Source organism: Emydura macquarii, unplaced genomic scaffold, assembly GCF_026122565.2.
Source record: "Emydura macquarii macquarii isolate MOO-44397 ecotype Brisbane River unplaced genomic scaffold, CSIRO-AGI_Emac_v2 contig_2636, whole genome shotgun sequence".
NCBI lineage: Eukaryota > Metazoa > Chordata > Testudines > Chelidae > Emydura > Emydura macquarii.
In genome coordinates, this window is record NW_027132773.1 from 39,414,461 (window position 1) to 39,437,743 (window position 23,283).

The 23,283-nt window shown below is 42.3% G+C and overlaps 2 protein-coding genes across 2 annotated transcripts in view; one reads left to right on the top strand and one right to left on the bottom strand.

Moving 5' to 3' along the window:
- FBXL13 (F-box and leucine rich repeat protein 13) overlaps positions 1–4,138 on the top strand; it is a 146,239-nt gene extending 142,101 nt beyond the window's left edge. The window contains exon 21 of the mRNA XM_067564518.1: positions 3,915–4,138. Within this exon, the coding sequence (XP_067420619.1) occupies positions 3,915–4,092 (178 nt within the window). The 3' untranslated portion in view covers positions 4,093–4,138. The remainder of the gene's footprint in view (positions 1–3,914) is intronic.
- Positions 4,139–7,988: 3,850 nt separating this feature from the next.
- Positions 7,989–23,283, bottom strand: part of FAM185A (family with sequence similarity 185 member A) — a 64,931-nt gene continuing 49,636 nt past the window's right edge. The window contains exons 7-8 of the mRNA XM_067564516.1: positions 22,583–22,717; positions 7,989–9,085 (exon numbers count right to left, since the gene is read on the bottom strand). Of these exons, the coding sequence (XP_067420617.1) occupies positions 8,970–9,085; positions 22,583–22,717 (251 nt within the window). The 3' untranslated portion in view covers positions 7,989–8,969. The remainder of the gene's footprint in view (positions 9,086–22,582; positions 22,718–23,283) is intronic.

The following is a 23,283-nucleotide window of genomic DNA, read 5'->3' on the forward strand; positions in this document are numbered from 1 at the left end:
TTTGTCACACTATATTTCCACTTTTTATAAAAACTTTAATGTCGTATTTCAATACCTATACTGGGAAGCTGGCAAAAAGGTACATTCACCTTCCAGGCAATAATCACAGCAAAATCATCATTAAAATATAACTCTTCTTCTTCTCCTTCTCTGTATGGCTTAAGCAGATGTACAGCAACAACTATAATTTTACATTAAGGCAGGTAAGCCAGATAATTGCATCAGGAGTATCGGAGTGTATCACTGGGATGCCTCCTCCATATTTGTGATTCGGGCATTGAGTCATTATATGTTCCATGGTCTGTTCTGGGTGACCACAGTCACACATTGGAGAGTTTTGAATTTTCCATTTGTGCATCAAGTAGCCATATATGCCATGGTTTGTGCTGATGCGGTTTAGGGTTGCCCATAAGTTTTGCAGAACATCAAAGCCAGGGACCTTCTGCATTGTATTGTTCATAATGTGTTTGTTTGTGACGTCTCATGAACACCGTCCAGCTTTCCAAGCTTCATCAAGGTTGAAGTCCCAATATAACAATGATTCTACATTTCTTAAATCATGATTCAGATTTTCACCAATGACAGTGGGAAGAATGATAGTGTTATCACTGAATTTCAGGGGCTATTTTTTAGGGTTCTTTGCACTTCATGCATTACTACCATAATTTCAATTAATGAATAATAAGCAGAATTTGTCATACAAAATATATCGCTCATCCAATAGCCCCAAATTCTCCTTTTCCATATTTACCAGCTGTCACCATTAAGGGTCTTATTCAACACCAGTATTTACAAAAACAGGGGCAAATCCTAGCTGGTTTTTGAAGTGTGTGATGTCTGTTCTACATTCCATAGATGTGGGCACATTTTGGAGCCCTTTCCGCATGTTTGAGAGGATGGAGTCTGTGTAAAATGAGATTAATCTACAGAATGACCCATACTATTCTTGCACAGTCTAAAAATATTAAATAAATATGGTTTTAATAGAAAGCTACCCCAGGACATTTATAAATCATGTGCGCGTCATGCTGCTAGAAGAATTCCTCAGTTATTTATTAAACACTGTCCAGGCCTACCAGACATCTCTTAGCAGTCAGACCCAACCATATAAACATTCAGGCACAGTTCATGTCACTATGTTACATCCTTTTTACAACTTTATTTTTATTGTTTTGTTAGATTAAAAAAAAAAAAACAACCCCCAAACCAAATCATGAAATCCAGTCAGCTGGAACCCCCTATCGCTCTCTAGGAAACAGTTACAAGCAATAGAGGGTCCCACCTGGCCAATCTCCGATACTGTTAGAGATGACATTTGTCAGTGTAATAACATGCTGCAGGTTTCCTCAAATATTAAAATAAACTAAAAACATCATTTGGAATAAATATGGCCTGCTGCATAGGTCCATATTTCGAGATTAATGACATGTTAGCGAATCACATCTCAGCATGCCACAGAGAATCCTCATGTAGGCGTGACACTGGTACAGGGTCCTTCCACTACTGGAGGCGAAAGAGGCAGAAAAGTCCTCTTAGTGTCTGGCAGCATATGCATCATAAGGCTATCAGCTGTGAGTCACTGACGACTAATGCTGGTTTGTAAAAAGGAACCATTCATGCCTATTTTCCATGTGTTTAATACATCTGAGTGACATGGAGGGCTGGGCCACCCACACGTGGGCCCTCAGGCTCAAAAAGCAAGGCAGCCCAAAGTGCGCATATAAACTGGATTAAGGATTAATCTCCTAGATGTTTGCACTTTAGAAGCAAGTAAAATGTCTAATAACAATCTGTTTTTCGCCACTGTAAACTGCTGTTTTTTTCAAATCTGACGCCCACAGAAACTTACTTCTAGATTGTGGCTCCTTGAGCACCAAGTTTCAGCCCACAGGGAGTGTATGTCCTGGAGCTCTGACAGCATAACGTAATACTGCTTTGCTGCTGACAGCCCTCAGAAGAGCTGTGGTTTTATAGATCTCAAATGCACTTTCATAATCTAGCGGTAGCTTGCAGTGTGCTGGGATAGGCTCCTTCTTACTTTTGCTCCCTTGCTTGCCTCTCTGTTCACACCCATCTCTAGTTATAATGACAGGACATCTCTTAAGACCAAAAGTTTTGTTCTGACTCAGGAACACCAGTTGTTTGCAATTATGCTGATTATTATTTGTTTTAGGGCTGTGTCCTTCTCTCACCCCCTCCCCAGAGCATTCATTGGCTGTCAGACGCTATATAAATATATAATATGTAATATAATGCAGAGTTCCTTAAACGAGATCATTTGTTACATGTTGAACAATAAATAATGACCACATCTGGCAATGTGGTTGATTTTGGTTCACCTCACGGAGCAGCATAAGCCTCCAAAAAGCTACTATAATACAATAAAATCCACTCTTTAAACATCATCCATTGCAAACAATTTTCCATAAGCAAAGGAAAAGTGGACCTGGACAAGTGGCATTTACACTAGATAGCTATATCCTGTCACCCAGCACGTACATGGGTTCATCTCTGTCATGGGTTTGCTTGTATAAAAACACTTGTATTATATTACATTCAGCTTGTTAACAGGAATGGGTTAACAAATGATGTAATGTTGGATCTTTAAAATGTTCTTTTGTGGTCAGAAAGGAATCCTCCCTGCTTAGCCAACCTTGTCTCCTACTGCATCAGCCCCCGTTCCCTTTTCTGCTGCTTATGATGCCAGTCTTGATGCTGCACTTGCCAGTTTCTCCCACAACCATTGTCACACTTCCCTCCATGTTGCCCCCATGTATGGAATTCCTTCCCTGAGCTGGTGAAGAAAGCCACTAGCCTTCTCTACATTCAAATCTTGCCTGAAGACAAAACCTAACGCAAAAATATGCACCTACATCACTGTCTTATTTTTTATACTTGTCTATCAGATGAATGAACTAATCTTTTATATGGCAGGAAGAAATGTGAACGGTGGATGAAGGCATAAGGCTCCTGGTGAGGGTGGTTGTATTAGATGGGGTAGGTGAGGAGGCTGGATGTTGGTGAGAGGAGAACTTACTGTATTCAACTGAAAACCAAACAAAATAATGTAATCCACCTACCACTACCCTGATTTCTTTGCCTGTCTGGTGTAACTTTTCCCTGTGTTTGTCCCGTGAGAGTGTATGCTCTTTTGAGCAGGGTTGGTGCCTCCCTCAGTGTTTATCAAGTGCCTTGCACACGTCGGGCACTAGCACAATAGAAACATTTTAATATGGGGGTAGCACTCAGAGGATCTGATCATGTTGGGGACCCCGTTGTGCAAGGTGCTCTACAAGGCGAGACCGTCCCTGCTGTGAAGAGTTTACAACTTCAGATGTGACAAAGCGAGCCTGACAGTGAGTGGGAGAGAGGAGTAACTGTAGTGAGTGTACCTGGTTATATAGACTAGCTGTATATATCCTGTACTGAAAAATGTAGCGGGGCATGTCATATTTCCTGCCCCATTCACTCTTCCCTAAGCCCCGTGTCCTTGGAACTTTCTCAGTGGCCAAGGAAAGCTAAGACAGAGCTGTGTCTGCAACCATCCATGCTCCCTCAGCATCAGCTAGAGAGGTCACTTGACAGCCATACAAGATGTCTTTGCTCCCCAGTAGGAGCTGAGTATGTGACCTCACAGTAACTCTGCCAACTCATCTGGAGATGCCCAAATGACAGCATGAACCATAGGGCCACCCACACTACTGCCTCTTTCATGCAGAATGGAATAGTTACTTTGACCTGGGATAGAATTTGAGGTTAAGACCATTATTGTATCAACTGCTGCTTCTCAAAAGGCATAGTGGGATAGGAAATATGGCAAATCTGATTTCTGTCCCGAGTGTTTTGGTTTTTTTTACAAATGTCCTCCTTGGTAGAGCGTGCTTGTACAACATTAGTTTTCATTTTTGTTTCAGACAAGCTGTTTTGAAATATTCAGCCAAGCTAGAGAAGCAAGAATATAGTGATGCCGATCCTCCTTCATCGCTTGGGTATGATAGCTTTGGTACTGTATTGCCCCTCAACAAGAAACCCAGAACAGGGTCTGAAAAAGCTAAATCCTTGTACCACAATGAAAGCAAAGATGCTGCATAACATCTTCTGTATTTCAAGTTTTCTTCAGCAGAGTGTAAAAATGAAACTGCAACTTGCTGTTTTTAAAATAGTCATTTAATAAAGGTGATTTTCTAGTTCAATTGTTAAGAGTTTATTGCAAATCTTCTTAACCGGAGCACTGCTGTCCTCATTCACAATTACTGTGCACAGAAATGAAATTACTAGTTTAATTTTTAGTGCACTTTCAGATGCTCAATCAATTTAGTGACATTTCAGATGCATTCATCTTCCAGGAATGAGCAGCATTTATACATATTGCAAAGCAATATTTATGCTTTCTGTGTATGTGTGTATGTCTTAATTTATTGTGAGAGGCTGACAAGCACCCTGAGCTCTCACAAAAACCTGGGAATTCAGCATCCCACAGAATTAGTTCTTATCAAGAACAAATGTAGGTATGCTCACCACCACCCCAACTGCATATGCAAATAGAGTATTTGTGCCTTCAAATGGCCACCTGCACATACACAGCAGTAATTGCACATTCAGGCCTCTCATGCTAAAACTTAGGCTCTCCGCATTAGTTAAGGTCAGATTGTTAAAGGCATTTAGGTACTTAAAGCTACAGCTGGGGCTTGTGAAAATCCTACTAGGCCTAATTACCACTGATGTGAGTTAGATGCGCAGGCTCTTTTGAAAATCCTTCTAGGCACCCAGCTGGATCTTTGGGCATCTAAATAACTTTAAACATGAAGGGCCAGGTTTTTACATTTAGTGATATGAAATTACAGAGCTGAGCAAGCCAGCGCAATGGAAGATGGAGAGACTACAGGGACTTTGAAAAATTAGCAGAAAAATCTATGGACCTTATCCTGTAAAACATATCCATACACTTGCTGCTGCATGGTTTTCCATTTAAGTCAGTGCAATTCCAGGGGGGGAGTGGGGAAGCATAGGTCTGCGGGGAGCTAATTGTAAGACTGGTCCTATAACAGTATCAATCAAGGAACAAAACTGTGGGACAGAAAACAACAGGCATCCCCTTCAATGCATATACTGTCTCAAAGTTCTGTAGAACATTAACACTGTTTTAAAACATACTATGTATATTCCAATAAAAAGCCACACTCAAGAGAACAAAGGGAGATGGGTTCAACACATGGGGGAAGGTGAGCATGTGCATGTGAAAATTTGACTTGGAACATCTGCAGAGCCACTCATGGACAAGTGGGCAGTGAGTAGTTGACTCAGAGTGGGAGGGGGGAAATTTAATGAAACTACTGCTCTGAGCTTTGAATCAACCCTCCCCCACCCCCATTGTTCAACTAGTGTTATGGTCTCAGCCATATGTTCCCATAGATTGCAGTGCCACAATTGATTTTATTTTTAGGCAAGATGAAATTTAGCAGCAGCAGACTCAGAAATAGCCATTTCAGTTTGAGTCTTTACTTTCAAATGCACTGGGTTTAGAAATGCTTCTCCCAGTTTGGGAAGAGGTGCAGTACCCACAGACTGCTTGGTTTTGAAAATTTCCTCAGCAAATTGAAACCCATCACATGCTTTCATTAATTTTAGTTTATTTTTTACACCTGCCATTTCAAATTATCAGTGTTGCACCACCTCCAGGCCCGTGCCCAGAAAAAAACCCATAGATTAAGGGGAAACAATGAATGATGTGGTTTTAATCAATTGACATAAAAGTTAACAATGTCCCTGTTGGGCATTGGCAATGCAGCTTAAAATGGGACGCATTAGATCCAGAGATAGCTTTAAAAAGCATCCTTTTGATTTACAGCAGGCGTGTGCGTGCGCACATGCGCACGCGCACACACACACACAGAATGGTGAATTATGAACCACGGTGGGGCTGTGAACACTCCTTTTCCTTTCTCCCCCAGCTGCAATCAGTATTACTTTGACTAGACTCAGATTACATTTCAGTTTTGAGAAAACAACTTGTGTACCTCTGTTACAAATACCACTGTCCTGCATTCATACCGAAAGGATTTTAAGTGTCTATTTTGCCTTATTATGTATTTGTATTGTGGCAGCACATGGAGGACTTAACCAAGATCAAGGCCCCATTGTACTAGGTGCTATACAAACTCTTAATAAGAGATAATCCCTGCCCCAAAGAACTCACCGTCTAAACAACCAGGGCCAACAGTAAATTATTTCTTTTTCATTTTGTTCTGTTCCAAGTTTCACATCTCTCACTCTGAACAATGCAAACAGACTAACGTTTCCCATGCTCTAGCCCAACACTGCAGTACCAGGGGAGCATGCAGTTGCAGGGGAATATTTGTTTGTTAAAGGGATGCTGACAACATCAGTTTTTGAAATTGGTTTCTGAACATGCAGTTAGAGGATACTACCTCCTTTAATCAGGCTGGGCCATAGTCCTTTTTGTTATTCAGGGCAGGGATTGTCGTGGGGGTCCTGGAAGCAGGGATTTGGAAGGAATGGGGGGGATGGAGATAGGAAAGAAAAGTCATAGTGCTGGGTAGGAAGCAGAGATACAGAGGGGCGGAGAGAAGTCATGTTAATGAGGGAAGCAGGGCCTGGGGCATAGGGAGGAGGCTGTGGAATGCAGTGGGGAAGTACGGATGGGGGGGAACAGGAACTGTAACCAATCTTGACTTTATCAGCTTCACCACTGCAAATATTGACTCTAGAAGGAGCAGGGCCATGGTGAGTGGGGTGGAGGAGGGAGAAGTGATTCCCAACCAAGGCTTGAAGGGTAAGTGTGAACCAGCCCTTCTTAGACTGACATAATTCTGTAGTGTAGATGTACTCTTGGTCTATGGTGACCTTGCTTCTGATGATGAGCTTGGAGGCTGTCTGAAGGCCAGAAAAGGGGGTCCAGGAAAGATATCTTTTACGATGCTAAGGAACAGACATGGATTGTGTGGCCTTCCTGTGACGGATATGGCAATTTCTTGCAACTTTCTTGAAAAAAAACCCAAAACCTTATGGAGCTAAGTTTAAGTAGGTTTGGAGCCCCTTGTATTAAATGTATCGGTTATGTATCAATGTGAACCCTGGAAAGTGTTATGAATGCCAAAGGATTGTATTGAACAATGAATCAGACTAGAATGGACTTTTGGACAAACAGTGTCATGTCTTTCCTGGGGAATCTCTAGTGGGAAGTGAATGTAAATTCCCCACTTCTGGTTATATATAAACCCAGCCTTTTAAAGCTACACCCTGACTTGCTGATTACCGGTCCCTGGAATCTGAAAATCAAAGGCCCAAGCTGAATAAAGGAATAAAGGACCACCTTTGGGGTGGTCTGAAGGACTGACTTCTACCAGAGCCCTTGCTGGAGTTGGGGGTGATCTCTGGTAAGCTTATTAGCATGCATATAGATTCTTGTATTGTTTTTAACAAGTTTTCTCTGTACTGCTTTCACCTTAAGAATAAATGTGCTTGTTTAGAAAGGGCTGGGTGGTCATTTCTAACTATGGGCAATCGTATGGTTTATAGCCTCTGAAGAGAGAGAGAGCAAAGTGCAGACAGTGACCTGTTTAGGCAATTTGGCTTGCCAGGCATAACACACTGTAGGCAGGAAACTGAGCAGCCTGGAAAAGCCCTTGTTAGGAGGGAGTGAGATGTGGGTATCCACCCAAGAGAAGTGATGGCTGGCGGCTCACAGGCAGTCAGTCAGGAGAGTGATAACTGAAGGGAGCATAGAGTCAGGACAGAGACTCTGTGGCATGGAACTGGAACCTGGCTTTGACGAGGTGAGGAAGCTTGTCATGAATTACACTCCAGCCCCAAGGAGATGTAGCTGTGCAGGGGGCAAGGAGGCTCCTTGGACTGAAATCAGACCCTGGATGCTCCTGGGCCGGGGGAGGCTGCCATGAATTGCAACATAGCCCCAGGAAAGAGGCTGTGGAGCCCCTGGAACCAAAAGGAAGAAGTTTGAGTCCAAGGACCAGGGCAGAAGGAGACACTGAAAAGAATTGTCCAGAGAGACCAGGTATTGACAGAGCTCCATGGCTCAGAGGGAACGAGGGGGAGCTGGGACTTAAAGTCCTAGAACAAAGGTGAATTAGAAACCTCAAGAAGATTTGAGGCTGAAGAGCCAAAGGAGACTGTATTCGGTAGGGACTTAACTCAGATCCCCAAAAGCAGGAATGTTATTTTAAGTACTCTGGGCTGTGAATCAGTGAAAGTACCAGGAGGGAACTGAGGAGGGCATGCTCTGGGACTGCACCCTGCTACATCCTCAATGGTAAAATAAAGAGGGGACTCTCTGGGGCTGCTGTGCCTACCTACAGTGGAGCCACTGATGAGAGGTTCATGAGGGCATAAAATAAGCTCTCGAGCTTTAGATATGCAGGAGCCTGATGACCAGTTTTATACATAGCACAGTGTAATAAATCATAGCATTGTAGACAGATTTCTTAGGTGTCAAAATGATCATTTATGATCAAATGTGAACTGCAATCCTAAAAGTGTTTTATCCCACATTCAGTGAAAGGAAAGTCTCAGCATTATGCACAAACAAAACATTTCAAATGATGAGAATTCATTTAAAAGCAGCTTACAGAATATGGCACCAGCACAAAGCTTAAATCAAATTCTTGTATATTTAGGCATCAACCTGTGTTGAAAATGTTCTTTGCAGTGGCTTTATGCTTTCACTTGAAAGTTACCAGCTCTCAGAATTGGCAGGGTGCGCAGTCTGAGTTTTACACAAATCCTGACTACACCGGGTTGTGCAACTGTGGAAGGCACTAACAGTAAAACGTTTTTCATACAGCAGTCACTTAACATATACAAATGTTGGGCAGAAGGGTCCTCACTTAATGTATTGTTTACTGTATTTTAATAAGTAATATTTACCATAGCTGTACAGTAATCTTTCTTCACTGTTCCTTGATTTTAAATAACTTTGGCCTATTACATTCTCAGGGAACCTGCAGTTTTATGGATTGGAACCAACTTTGGCTTTTAAGATATACTGTGCCATCCCGTGTGTCAGCCTTAATCCATTTGTCTCTTTCATTCATTTGATTCATATGACCTGAAAAACAAAACTGCATTCAGTTTGCTAATTTAACACATTAACAATTTCTTCAGCATAAGTTTATTCAGAGCTTCCTGGAAACATTCTGCAAGAGGATTTTATTGGCAAAATTGGGTACATTTCTTAAGATATGTGACTGCTTTGTGTTTCCCCCCGACATGATACTGTTTGTTCTCTGCATTCTTTCAGTAATATGCCAATGGGATGAATTTGAAGACTCATTTTCTATTGCAATATCATGTAGATTAGAATGACAGTGGGAAAATAGAGACAAGATGGGTAAGGTAATATCTTTCATTGAACCAACTTCTGTTGGTGAGAGTGACGAGTTTTCATAATACAGCTGCCACAGATGCAAGTTCATCTCAGCTACAAACTTGTCTAAGGTCTGGTCTTCCTAACTTCCACTTACAGTGGCATCTTCACTTCGCTGTGCCGATGGAGGTGGATTTATTAAATCAACTTCTGGATCAATAGAGCAGGTCTTCACTTCTGCTCAATCGATCCCAAGGAATCGATCTGAAGGTGGCGAATTTGCCACAGTCAGTGAAGACATACCCTCAGAAACATAGGGGAATGCAAGGTAGTGTAGTGCTGATTTACTGGGACCAGTTTGCTACCTGTGGAAATGTTATCACTATTATTATTACAGAAGCGCACAGAGAACCTGACTGAGATTGGCTCTCTATTATGGTAGGTGCTTTACATTCATGTGGTAATAAACAGTCATTGACCAGAAAAGCTTGCAGTCTAAATAGATACGACAAGTGAGAAAGAGAGATTTATCATCATTTTACAGATGGGAAGCTGAGGCACAGAGGACTAGATTCACAAAAGGATTTAGGTGCCTAACTGCTACTTTAGGTACCTAAATCCCACAATCAGGTCCCACTGGGATTCACAAAACCCTCAGCACTGCTGCCCCTGAATTTGGTAGGTGGCTAAAATTGCTTGGTGCCTAAATTTTTGCAGTAAAAGTCCCTAGATGACTATGTTTCTGCCTCTGAGCATATGCACTGCAGCCCCATCCCTGGCATCCAGATGTCTGAAGCCTGGATGGGGAATCAGGTAAGGGAAGATAGGCATTCTGCCTAACTCACCTGCAAGACCTGATCCAGGAGGCTTGCTCAGAGGCTGCCTACTGGATCAGGTCCCTAGAGATGAGCTTACACAAAATGGCTGGGGGAAAGGGGGATGAGGACCTCCCTTATAACTTTTAGCCCAGTGGCTGGGTACTCACTTAGAACATAGGAGAACTCCCGATTCAAGTCCCTCGCCACCTGAGGGGGAGAAGAAATTTGAACTCAGATCCGCCACTTCTTAGAAGAAGTGCCCTAAGCACTGGGCTGTTCCAATGTGTGTGTGTGGGGGGGAAGAGGGGGTGTTCCCTCCATCTCTCCTGTTGAAGCTATTCCACTGTGGATAACTAATGAAAGAATTATTGGTCCAGAGGGTAAGAGTGTGCGAATGATTCTGTAGCCTGGTGGCTAGAGCTCTCACATGGGAGACCAAGGATCCAACCCCCTGCACCAGTGATTTTTTTTAACATTATTTATCCACAGTGTAAAAGCTTCTACAGGAGAGACTGAGGGCGGGAGTTGAACTGGGGGGTATCCCAGGTGAGTACTCCAACCACTGGGCCAGAAGTAATTAGGAAGCACTCTCGCTCCTCCTCCCCCCAGCTTCTTGCTAAAACAATGTAGGATGCTAACCCCAGCAGAGGGTCAGTAGCTGAGAATCCCAAGCAGAGACAGGCACCTAAATCCAGGCTGCAGGGAGGTGCCTATCTCTAAGAGAGGAGCAGGGTTTAGCTCACCCCTCTCAATTTGGCATCTCCCATTGGCTAGTTTAGGAGAGGAGCCACCTCCCATTCTGAGGTATCTCTCTCCCCCCATTCATTTTACAGGGAGCCTAGGCGTCTAACTCAGGTTTTGTGAATGCCGGTGATTTTCTTAGTGCCTACATTTCTTTGTGGATCTAGCCCAGAGAGATTAAGTGATTTGTCCAAGGTTACACAGATAATCTGTGGCACATCTGGCTGGGAATTAAACTCAGATTTCTTCAGTCCCAGTCCCATGCCAGTCACAAGATCAACTTTCATCTTGAAGTCTTTCCTAAGCATCCTTTTCTTTTATTTAAATTTTGTGATGACTGTAGTGCTTATGTAACTGCATAATCCGTAAATTTAGCACTAACTGAGCATGGGGCAGGTAATGAAGAAAGAAGCACTCTAGCACAACTTTGCAAATGCGCCTCAGTTCAAACCTGCAACACACAGAATGTGAAATCCTGGCCCTGCTGAAGTTCAAGACAAACCCCACAGTGACTTCAATGGGCCAGTTTTCATCCCTAGAATCTAAGTCCCAGACCTTTTCTTGAGCAGAGGCTACCATTACTACAGCGTTTCTGAAGTGTCGATAAGAGGTGGCTCCTCTGAGACTCTGGACAAAATCACATCAACCCACAGGAGGGCTGGGAAACACTATTTCAAAGCATGGGCTTCTCCTGCTGAGAGGGAAATGTATACACACCTCTCCCAAGGAGCAGGCAGGGATGGCAATCTCCTAATTTGCAGATGGTGCAAGCCTTCTGGGGATCTCCATGTGGATGCCCCAGTGCTTCTCAGTCCCCATGGGTCTCATTGAAGTTGTGCTCCTATTGGTTCCCTTCCTGCATTTGGGCCAAAACCCAGGTTCCTCAACTCCATCTGGCCAAACACTCAATGTTTGGCTTTGAAAAACATTTAAAAAGAAAAGTGGAGTTCATGACAATCTATGAACGATGGGGTGTGCAGGATATTTGCCACTGCTGAATTTTTAACTTCACCAGAAAGTTTATCTGAATCTCTTTTAGTTTTTCATTTGCCATAGCTTTGTGTAGGAGAATGAAGAATAGAAATGAAAAGGGAATCTGGCTTCTAAGTAGAGACAGCCCTTAAAATATGAGATTGGACTGAATTTTAAACAGGAAATAGCCTCCAAAGGTAAAAAAAAAAAAAAATGAGCTTACAAAAATATAAAGAAGGAAAACAATTTTCAGCTGTTCCCTTAGCAATCATAGAATCGTAGGACTGAAAGGGACTGCACGAGGTCATCTAGTCCAGCCCCATGTACTCAAGGCAGGACCAAGCATTATCTAGACCAGGGGTGGGGAACCTCCGGCCCGCGAAAGAATTTGATCCGGCCCGCGGGCGGGCGGGAAGTGCGCGTCGCCGAAACCCTGCCGCCATCTGCCCATTTTCGGCGGCGGCGGGAGCTCGGAGGCGGTTACTGGCCCACGGCACCCCGCGGACACTGTAAAACCGCGCCGCCGAAAAGGTGGAAACGGCGGCGGCATTTCGGCGGCGAGGGGGTGGAGTTGGCGGCGGCGCGGTTCCGTGGGGGGGCGGGCAGTTCCCGCCGCCGAAACCCTGCCGCCGTTTGCCCCAATTCGGCGGCGGAATCGGCGACATGGACCGCGAATGAAGGTACGAATATCAAAATGGCCCTTGGCAGGGAAAAGGTTCCCCACCCCTGATCTAGACCATCCCTGGCAAATGTCTGTCCAACCTGCTCTTAAAAATCTCCAATAACCAAAATTCTACAACCTCCCTAGGTAATTTATTCCAGTGCTTAATTACCCTGACAGTTAGGAAGTTTTTCCTAATGTCCAACCTAAACTGCCCTTACTGCAATTTAAGCTCATTGCTTCTTGTCCTATCCTCAGAGGTTAAGGAGAACAATTTTTCTCCCTCCTCCTTGTAACAACCTTTTATACTCCTTGTACTTGAAAACTGTTACGTCCCTCTCCTTTCAGTCTTCTCTTCTCCAGACTAAACAAACCCAATTTTTTCAATCTTCCCTCATACGTCATGTTTTCTAGACTTTTAATCATTTTTGTTGTTCTTCTCTGGACTTTCTCCAATTTGTCCACATCTTTCCTGAAATGTGGTGCCCAGAACTGGACACAATACTCCATGTGAGGCCTAATCAGCATGGAGTAGGGCTGAAGAATTACTTCTCGTGTCTTGCTTACAAGACTTTTGCTAATAATCTCAGAATGATGTTTGCTTTTTTGTCAACAGTGTAGACACTGTTGACTCATATTTAGCTTGTGATTCACTATAACCCCCAGATTTCTTTCCAGAGTACCCCTTTTTACACACTCATTTCAAATTTTGTACGTGTGCAACTGCTTGTTGCTTCCCAAATGGAGTACTTTGCATTTGTCCTTATTAAATTTCATCCTATTTATTTCAGACTATTTCTCCAATTTGTCCAGATCATTTTGAATTTTAATGCTATCCTCTGAAATACTTGCAACCTCTTCCAGCTTGGTGTAGAGTCTACAAACGTTATCAGTGTTCTCTCTATGTCATTATCTAAGTCACTGATAAAGATACTGAGCAGAAACTAACCTAGAACTGATCCCTGCGGAACCTCACTTGATATGCCCTTCCAGCTTGACTGTAAACCACTGATCATTACTCCCTGGGAACAGTTTTCCAACCAGTTATGCACCCACCTTATAGTAGGTCAATCTAGGTTGTATTTCCCTAGTTTGTTTGTGAGAAGATCATGTGAGACAATATCAAAAGCCTTATTAAAGTCAAGATATACCACATCTACTGCTTCCACCCCCATCCACAAGGCTTGTTACCCTGTCAAAGAAAGCAATTTTTTATGGTATCTAGAATGCAGCCACTTTTCTAAGCTGTAAGAAGAGGAGACAGAGCAAATAGGTTGGGCATATGCCAGGAGTTGGAAGTGGGAGTTGAAGATGCTTCGCTATGCCAAGTGTGAATCTCTCTGGTGTGTTTTCATAGACTCCAGCAAGCACCGCAGCATAAAGGCAGCTGCACTGATGAACTTTTCATGAATCATTCACCTCTTGTTAAATTACTGCTGGAGAAAATCTTTTAACTAAACAGAAAAAATATCCAAGTTATTTCAAAGCTCTAATGTTGTCTGGGCTCAGCCTCTAGTTTTGTATTTTGCTGTTTTAAGAAAAATGATTAATTTCTTTTAATTTATTTGGAGTTGTCTTGGCCATATTGGTGGGGAATACAAGACCAACTTCCATGTAACCAGGGTCCAGTGTCTGAAGTTCCACTCCCCTGGGACACGTCACCAAGAGATCCTGGGAAACAGATTCCTAAATCCATCCCCATTAGCTGTTTAAATCAGGCTCTGGAGCTTAACATAGTTTAATGCACTTAATTAATTAACACTTTCCAACTAAGCTACAATCATTTTATAAAACTGTTGGAGTCTTGCTGGGGTAGTTTTTGAACACAGTTTTGTGTTAACACTCTTCAGTGCTTGTGATCTGAATAAGGATGCTCTAAGTGGGTTCTGAAGACTGCTAACTTGTTTAAACTAAATGATAGCATTTAGGTTTTTGGCGGTGTGAACAGGGCTTTAATTTCAAAGCATACCCTATCTACACCAAACATACTGCAGCTAACCATTAAACATCCCTTTCAATTTAACACCTAGAAAATGCAAACTTTCCACATTCTTTGATAGTCAAAACAATTGTTCTCTAGACAAAGGCAAGTATGCACTGGCCTTCCTGAAGAATGGAAAAGCTAAAATGATCCCCTTGTTAAGTTACACGACACAGAAGTTACTAAGGCCATGTCTACACTTATAAGCTTACAATGGCACAGCTGTATCGATACAGCTGTGTTGCTGTAAGAACGCTCGTGTAGTTTGTTATGCCGATGGCTCAACGAGCGGCAGTAACTATGTCAGTGGGAGAATATCTGCTGCCAACACAGCACTGTGCACACAAGCACTTATGCTGGCAAAACTTGTCACTTGCGGGGTGTTTTATTCATACCCCTGAGTGACAAAAGTTTTGCCAACATAAGTGCTAGTGTAGACAAGGTCTTAATTTATTTTAAATGTGAATTAATAGCAGAATAACCACAACAATCTTCAAAATCTACAAAAAATCATATGCATGGGACCTACAATCCATGGATAAAAATGAGAGCTGTGATCCCCATTAAAACCCAAACAATTTTCATATGATGATGTGCAAAATTAGGAAATCAATCTCTGCAATCAGAGTCCAGACCTTGGATTGCTTTCTGTTAATGCAAGAATGGATGGAGAAATGACATGTCAATGGTAGCTTTTATTCTCATCTTGTGGTGGTACTTGACCAAAGGTTAGCTGCCAGTGCCAGGCTTTAGTTTAAATGAACTTTAAGAGGTCTCAAAAGATTTTGATTTTCTTGAGTTAAATACAAACTGAAACCAATCAAAAATCGATCTGTTGGATACAAGATGATCTAATGTGTTATTAAAAATATGAATGAACATTCTATTTCACTCGAAGGAATTTCATCTTTTGCAGATACATTTTTTGTAACCTTCTTGCTTAAAGGAGAAAAGCTTCACCAGGATGTGCATATGGACTTTGTGAAACTGTATGAAAGTGTCTTCCCACTCAGTTTTGGTGACATGGGTTTTAGCAGCATTTGATTCTAAGAAAGAAAGAAATTCTTGAATAAGTGCCTTGAGAATACAGAAAATGATGGGGTGACCTCCCTTTTTGGGATCCAAGCTCAAAGTTAAAATGCAGCAAAGGCTTTTCAATTGCCTTCAAGGTGTGGGGGAGAAGTGTCTCCCTTTGCCAGCTCTCATAATAGGTCACAGAGGGAGAGGCTGTCTTGGGGAGCTAGGGTCCAACTCTTTCCAGGTTTTCAAGATGAGAACCAGCTCCTTCATGTAAATCTGAAATTTGACTGGGAGTCAGTGAAGATTGGCGAGTATTCTGATTATATGATCTCTTTGGTCTGCCCTATTTAAAAGGCAAATTGCTTGCATGATAAATCATCTGCAGCACTTGTAATTATCTTTGCCTTCAACCCCGGTAGAATGTGTGGCTGGAGGTGACACGCATAGATAATCTGCAAGTAAGTGGCATGGCCACCTGGCTAGCCAAAGAATATAAAAGTTATCATGGCCTCTATTATGTCCAGGCAGAACAATGAGTCTTCTAGCAGCCAGAGACTGCCTTGTGACTTGACCGTTGGAGAGCTGATGCCTTCGATGCAGAATTCAGTTATAGCTGCTGCTATTTCCTCACAGAACTTTCCTCTGCCTATTTCCTGGGATTAGTTTAAACCAGATTCCTTTTAAGCAGGTTCTAACAACATTCAGAAACTGGCATAAGTTAAGAAACAATGTTGTTCCTGCTGGGTGCAAGAGACATTTAGAGCTGGCTGTCACTGGAATATAGATGGCACTGAGCAATAAGGAATACTAGAAATGAAAGTCCTCTAAGATGAGCCCTGACCCTCTGAGACCCCTTGGACAGGGAAGAGCTGAGCAAAATCAGAAAGATTGCTTTGACCCTTGCAAATTCTTAAAGGTGAGTCAGCAGCACCTTATGGTCAATCATGTTAATACCACTGACAGGTCAAGCAGTATTATCATGGATGGATCACCACTGTTCATGGCCAGTTAGAAGCAGGCTCTCAAAGCTACCAAGGCTATCTCTTCACCAAGAGCCAGCCTGAAACCTGGCTGGAAAAGATCCAAGATACTGAAGGATGTCACGTGTTACTGGCCATCTCGCCCAGCCCACTCACAATGATTTCTGCCACAGATGGAGAGGCTGGCAACAGGATGGAAGCTAGAGGGATCATTGGTGTCAAGTTGTGGCTTCTTGAACACAGAATGAGCTGTGTCTTATTTCAATGTGGTAAAGTGGCACTGTCAGGTAAAGTGCCCTCTGTGAGGCAGGACTTGACATCAGTTAGTGGGAGCATGAGGTGTTTCCTGCTGACATTCAGCAGATAGGAAGGGAATCTTAGAAGTGGCTTCCCCTACAGTCTTCAGAACCACAATCTTTGGTATTGGGTCAAACTCCACCAAGAGTTTCTCCTGGTCTCTTCTTTCTCCAGTGACTTGTTTCCCTTGGAGTTATAAAAAAGGTTGCTGTGCTTTTTTTCCTCCCTATAAATGTCACCACTAAATTAGAGGCTGGATGGCTCTGGGGACTGGGACTAATGCATTGACCATTTGCCCTTTGCCAGGGGAAAAGGCAACCCACAAAGTAACACCTAAAGAAGGACCCATTTGGCCCCAAAATATGCGAGTTATATGAGCTATTAACTGGTCCAGTAAGTACTGAAGAAACACTATGTACAAAGTTAATAGCATCTGACAAACATCAGTCAAAAAACCAATATAATTCAATTTGGAGAATGAAATGAGAGCCATATGCTCAATAATTTTATAAAAGTCTGCCCAGTTCTCATACATCCCCAATACTTTACTCCCCTCTGAGACACCAGCAATAATTCTGACCTCTCAGAAAATGGATTGCTTAAGTTAAACTTTCCCTGCCTTCTGGGATGGTGAGCAGGATGCTTCTCAAAAGATGTCATTTTTTAAATCCGAGATTTAAATTTAAAACAAGGCACCAGGGTTTATAAGATGCCATAAAAACCACTGTAAATTGCTTTCTCTCCCATTCCAAACTAAGCTGCCAAGGATGCAATTTACTCAGCCTGTCTTCATATTCATATGCAGTATCTTTGCCCTAGATCTGTTGGGAGACAGAATATAGTGTGCCTGGTTAGTTTTTTGTCTCTGCGCCTGAGAAACTTTCAGTTACTGGGATTTTCTCTTGCAGCAGGTTTATTGTCTAGTTTGCTAATTTCATTTTCCAAATCAAAAAGTCAGTGGCTCTTGTTTTGTTGAGTTACAGGAAACTTACTATCCTCCGTTTTCCCAGATATACTATCATTAAAAGAAATTATGCTTCCTTGCTAACTCTTAAAGATGTATTCTTTCAGAAGGACTTAAAATTCAAGGATGTTTACTAACCATTTGCTAGGTATTGCAATGATGGACATGCTAGAATATCAAAAATGGATTAGAAAGAGCAATTCTCAGGATTCTCCAGTTTGATTGAAGACCCAAAGTGGAATTGGGTTGGAATGGCTGCAAAAACCACTTAATGATAATTTATTATTTCACTAAAACTGACCAGATGAGCAAACAAAAATTCTTGGGTGGGGCGTGGGGAGATAGCTGGGCTGTCTGCCAGTTCCCTGTGACCAGCCCTCTTTCCCTTTGAAGATCTCTTCACTACCGCCAACCTCTACTCCCAGTAAGTCTGTATTCTCCGGCACATGAACAGGCAATGCAAACAAGGAGGAACCTGTCCATTGCTGTGTTCTGTCTTGCTCTCAAATGGTGCCTGCTTGTACCTTCATGATCTTCCTTTTAGTCATCTTATAGCAGGTAAGAGCAGGTGGCCAGGTAAGCTCTTGGCCAGTCAGGCTGTCACCAGAATTCTGCCAACAACTATCCTTCACTTTAATTACTTGGATGTTGCTGTCTGTCCTGTGCCCTTCCCATTGCCCACATAGTTCCACAAACAGAATTCATAGTTTGCAAAAACCTTCTATGTCAGCTACACTATTCCTGGCCTTGAGTGAGTGGGCATGGACCAGGTGTTAGGCCACAGGCACTTCTTCCTTACTGACAAATAAAAAAAGATAGGAGTCTCTGCCTGGTCTGATCAGCACCAAGAATGGAGTTATACTAGCACTTTCCAGATATGCAGCCAGCCAATGATAAGAAAGAAATTGGGCCATAGAGTTTGCAAACCAACTCTTAAAACTTATTTTTATTTTCTATATACAATTCCCTTAGAGCACTCACTGACTCCTTAGAGAACTGATGGCTCATGCTTGTTAATTACACTGAAGTGCTAAAGAGTAGACTCTCATTCCATATTTCCTATTTTCCTCCCTCTTACAGCAAATGCCACAACTCCTCTGAACTGATGCTCCGTCTCCCAAGAGAACAAATGCCTTCCCATTTCTCTAACTTTCCCATCACCTCTCCTCCCAGCACACTCCACCCACTGCTCACACTACACTGTTTCCCGCTTGACATCTTGCTATGGTCAAATGCAGCTCCATTCTTTGGTAGCTTCCCAACTCCCCTGGATGTATACCATCAATGAACTCACAATTCTGCTACTGCCTTGACCAATATTATACCTGGTAGCAGAGAGAGGACTAGTATCATGAGTATTACACCAGGGATCAGTGAGGGTTTCTTATAGCTGGAGGTGGATTGGATCAGAACTCACTTGAAGCAAGAATTCCACCCCAACTCTCCTCTGGAAGAATTCCGCATCGACCTCTCACACTAGCACTCCCAAGAGATATATAAAATCCATTGAAAACAGCCAGTTCCCAGCATTAACCACCCAGAAGCCAGCCAGCTTCTGAAGGGTTAACTATTTCTGTAATAACCCCTTAGCTTAGAGACTTAAAAATGTAAATTGATATCCCCTTGTGATGTGGGGTTTTTTTTAGTTTGGTAAACACAGGGTTCTTTTTCATCTGCTTTATATATCGTGTAGCTGAAACTCAAGTGAAATTGCTGCTACTCTGTCCCTAAGGTTTCCATGGGGAGGAACATTTTTCACCATGTATCCTATCTGTTAATTTTATTAAATTATTTGTAATTATTTCAGAGTCTACTTGTATCAAAAGATGATCTACTGGAAAAATAATACTTTCTGTTACAAAGGCAGTCTTGACATATAATATGATATTGTTAAATTAGTTGAAGGCAGGGTGTTAAAAGAAGCCTGATTACACTTCAAGGAAATAAAGGAAAACTGTATAAAAATACAGACTTGGACAAGATTTATTTTTAAAGACAGCTCCCCAAAATGTTCTATTCAGACTATGAAGTCGCTTATACAATATCACAGTGTATGATCCTTTACCCAATTACTGCTGAAATACAAGACCCGGTATATTGGTTTGTTACTAGGATGTGGGATATTAGGCATTAAATACAGTTACATCCCATTAAAATAAGGTAGGAATGGTCACCTTACCTTAAACATGAACTGTTATTTCCTCTAAACTATCTGCATTAGGATTGTTGGAGTCTGATCAATATTAGAATGATTCAAATGTGACATTGACAGAAATAAAGCAACTTGTGATGCAAAGATAAGATCATCCCAAAATCTCTTACTGAATTTTATACCCATAGTCATTGGGGGTCTTATGGGAATGCCATGGGCTCTTTAGGGAAGTGAAAACTAGTGGCCAAATGCTGCCTTCAGCATGTCATTCTCATGAACTTCAGTGGCCTTTGGGTGTGTAGATTTGAGGGCTGACTAATCAGGAGACATTTTCAGTCTAAACTGCTGAACTGTTTGTGTGCAGAATGGTAAGTCTGTGGGTCATTTCTGTCTCAAAGATGATATGCCCCTCATCCCTCCCCCACAAAAATCACAGAATTTTAGAAGTAGATGTTGACCACCTCCCCCAAAAACAAAGAAATAAAAAACCCACCCTTGTGCTGGATCCTGGTACCAGAAAGATCAACCCCAAAGGTACAAGAGGGGCCATTCACTTCATATGTCCATTTTATACTGCAAGACTAGGTATGGGGTTTTTATTAGGTCCATGAGATCCAAACCACTGTCCAGTCACCTGCTCCCCACTCACTGCGACATGTTGTCTATTGATGGAGTCACTCCCATCTCACTGGAACCTCACTGGAGAAACGAGTCTGCTTGCAGGAGTTGTCAGACTGAGGACCTTTTAGCATTACTTTTTAAAAATTTGAATTTCATTACACACTGTGCACTGAATGAGGAAGGGAAAATAGTAGGTGATCATATAATTAAAGACGGCAACATGATGCATATGCACAAGGTGGCCAAATTAAAATTGCACAGTTACCCTTAATTCTGGCATTTCCTCATTTTTGAGTGCTTGACTTTGCAACTTTAACATTTTTTTAACGTAGATTTTTGTGTGTATTTTCTTATGCTTTTAAAAAACAAAATTAAAAAAACAAGTTCCATCATGGATCATCAGTAGGGTTTGGAACCTTCAGCTCCACCACACAGACCGAAGATAATAGAGTGACTGGTAGCAATGGTAGACTGTTATCCTCTATGTGGACCAGTCACTAGAGGGGGAATGAGACACATGCTTTGCCAGTGGATTTCACAGCTATATCCTGATGACAGAGAAACGTAGAGACCCAGGACTCCTAGGTTCAATTCTGGTTGTGCTCTAGTGGTTACAGATGCTTCTTTGTGCCCCCAGCCTTTGTCCTCCCTGCACCTATTAACTCCTTCATCCCAGCTCCAGCCCCTCCCCACATAGTCCTATCCACTGTCCCACATCCAGCCCTGCTCCCTGACTTCTGACACTGTCCCTCTCTGTTCCTATCCACTATCCCTCAGCTCCTGCCCACCCTGGTTCCTGTCCCTCTCTGGCTTCTGTACCATCCTTTCACCCCCCCTTTTTTACCCTCTACAGTCCAGTGTGCCTGCTCCCTCCTTCCCTGCCTTATCGGCTGGGCCCCAACAGAGGGGGCATTGAGAGCCCAGCAGAAACAGTTTTCCTTCTCTCAGTTTGTGTACCTGTTGCTACAGTAACCCCTGCCTGCTTTTGGCCCTGATGCAGCCAGGATGGAGCATGCTCGGTTGCTCTGTGAGGACGATGCATACGCAGTCTCATCAGCATGTCAGAGCTGTGAGAGAATGGAGCATGCTCAGTGTAGATGGACTCTAGCTGCCAAACTCCAGCAAGCCTCTATTAGCATGTACAAACTGATCTTTCAAAGGCTTATAACTTTGCTAAATTTGGGTGGATTATCATGGGGATAGTGAAAAACACATCCTTGAGACCCTTCTGCCAAATTTCAAGTCCCTGGTCCAAAGAATGGAGGCACTAGATTGTCTCAACAAAATGGAAGGTGCTAGATGTTATAGAAAAAGTTGTAAGATTTTTTTTAACATAAGCAAAATGATGTATTTTTACCCAATCTCATTCTCAGAAATGGCTGAACTATTTTTGCTGAACTTTCAACAACAAACACCTGAGACAGACACCTTGCATGGAAAATTTCAGCCTGAAAGGTTGAAGTTTGATAAAGCTATAAACAACTGAAAACAGGATCTTATCATAGGAAGTGCTGGGCAATCAATCTATAGGCAGCACTACCTGCACTGCTTATAATATATAGAAATATATGTTTCTCAAATGCACTGCATTCCCCTTTTACCCTGGTTATTAAAGGCACTCAGAACACATTTGTCTTAAAGATTCTTTTGTTATATTTTAATACATATTTGCTGGTCACCTATTTAATTATACTCAGCTGACTAAACCAAGAATCTATTCTCTCTCTTTAAAAATCAGTGGGCAAATTCTTGCCCAGTGTAACTCCATACAAGTCAATGAAGTTATGTTGGGGATGAATTTGGCCCTACGATTCTAGCTAGAGAAACAGCTGATAGGTGTTCACATGTCATTTATGAAGGCATAATAAAAGAGGCATCTAGTAACAGATGTGGAGGTCATTGGCACAATAAACATCTGAAGTTGAAGCAGACAGAACAGGAAGAAACCAAGAGCAATAAAACCATAATCCAACATATCTATATTTTATTTAGGCCAGACAGATTTATTAAAAGCAAAAAAAGCAAGTCTTACCAGTAATAGTTGTGTGACCCTCTTTAGGGGCACACTGGGTTTCCTGTAACTGGATCTCTGAGCTCACATCAATCTTGCTTCCAGATAACTGTAAATAAGCTTTAAGAGAGGCAGGTACCTTGACTGTAATAGAGCCTGTTATAAATTAAAATGAAAGACATTCATGTTAATATCCAAGACAAAGCATGCAAATAGGCATCAGAAACTCAACTAACAGAGAAAGTGGCCCCTGCTATTCCACACTTTTCTGAGCTATCATGGGAGAGAGAGTCCGATTTTTCTGAAGAATCTTCAGAAGTGCTGATTTCCTTTTTTGCCTCAAGGAGGATAAAAAACACTCTTGTGGATACAGATACTCTCAATTACTGCAAACAGAAGACCGTGTAGCAGTATGCACTGTCAATACAAGCAGCAATCTTCTGCGATATCGTCCCCTTATAGCAACGAGCTAGCACTTCATATCCATTAAGAAGATGCAGCTTCACAATGAGTCTACCTTGGGGAACAGATTGCTGCTTATTCCACAGGTACTGTCAATTACATTTTAAGATGATCTGTTAGCAAAATCACAACAGCTTCAGTAATCTGCACTACCATAATCTTGAGATTAAAACCTGGAAGTCTGGCCTCTATTGGAACAGGAATTCTGAACTACTTTCCCTAAATGTGGGCCTCCTATAGGGTTGAAGCTAATCGCTGGG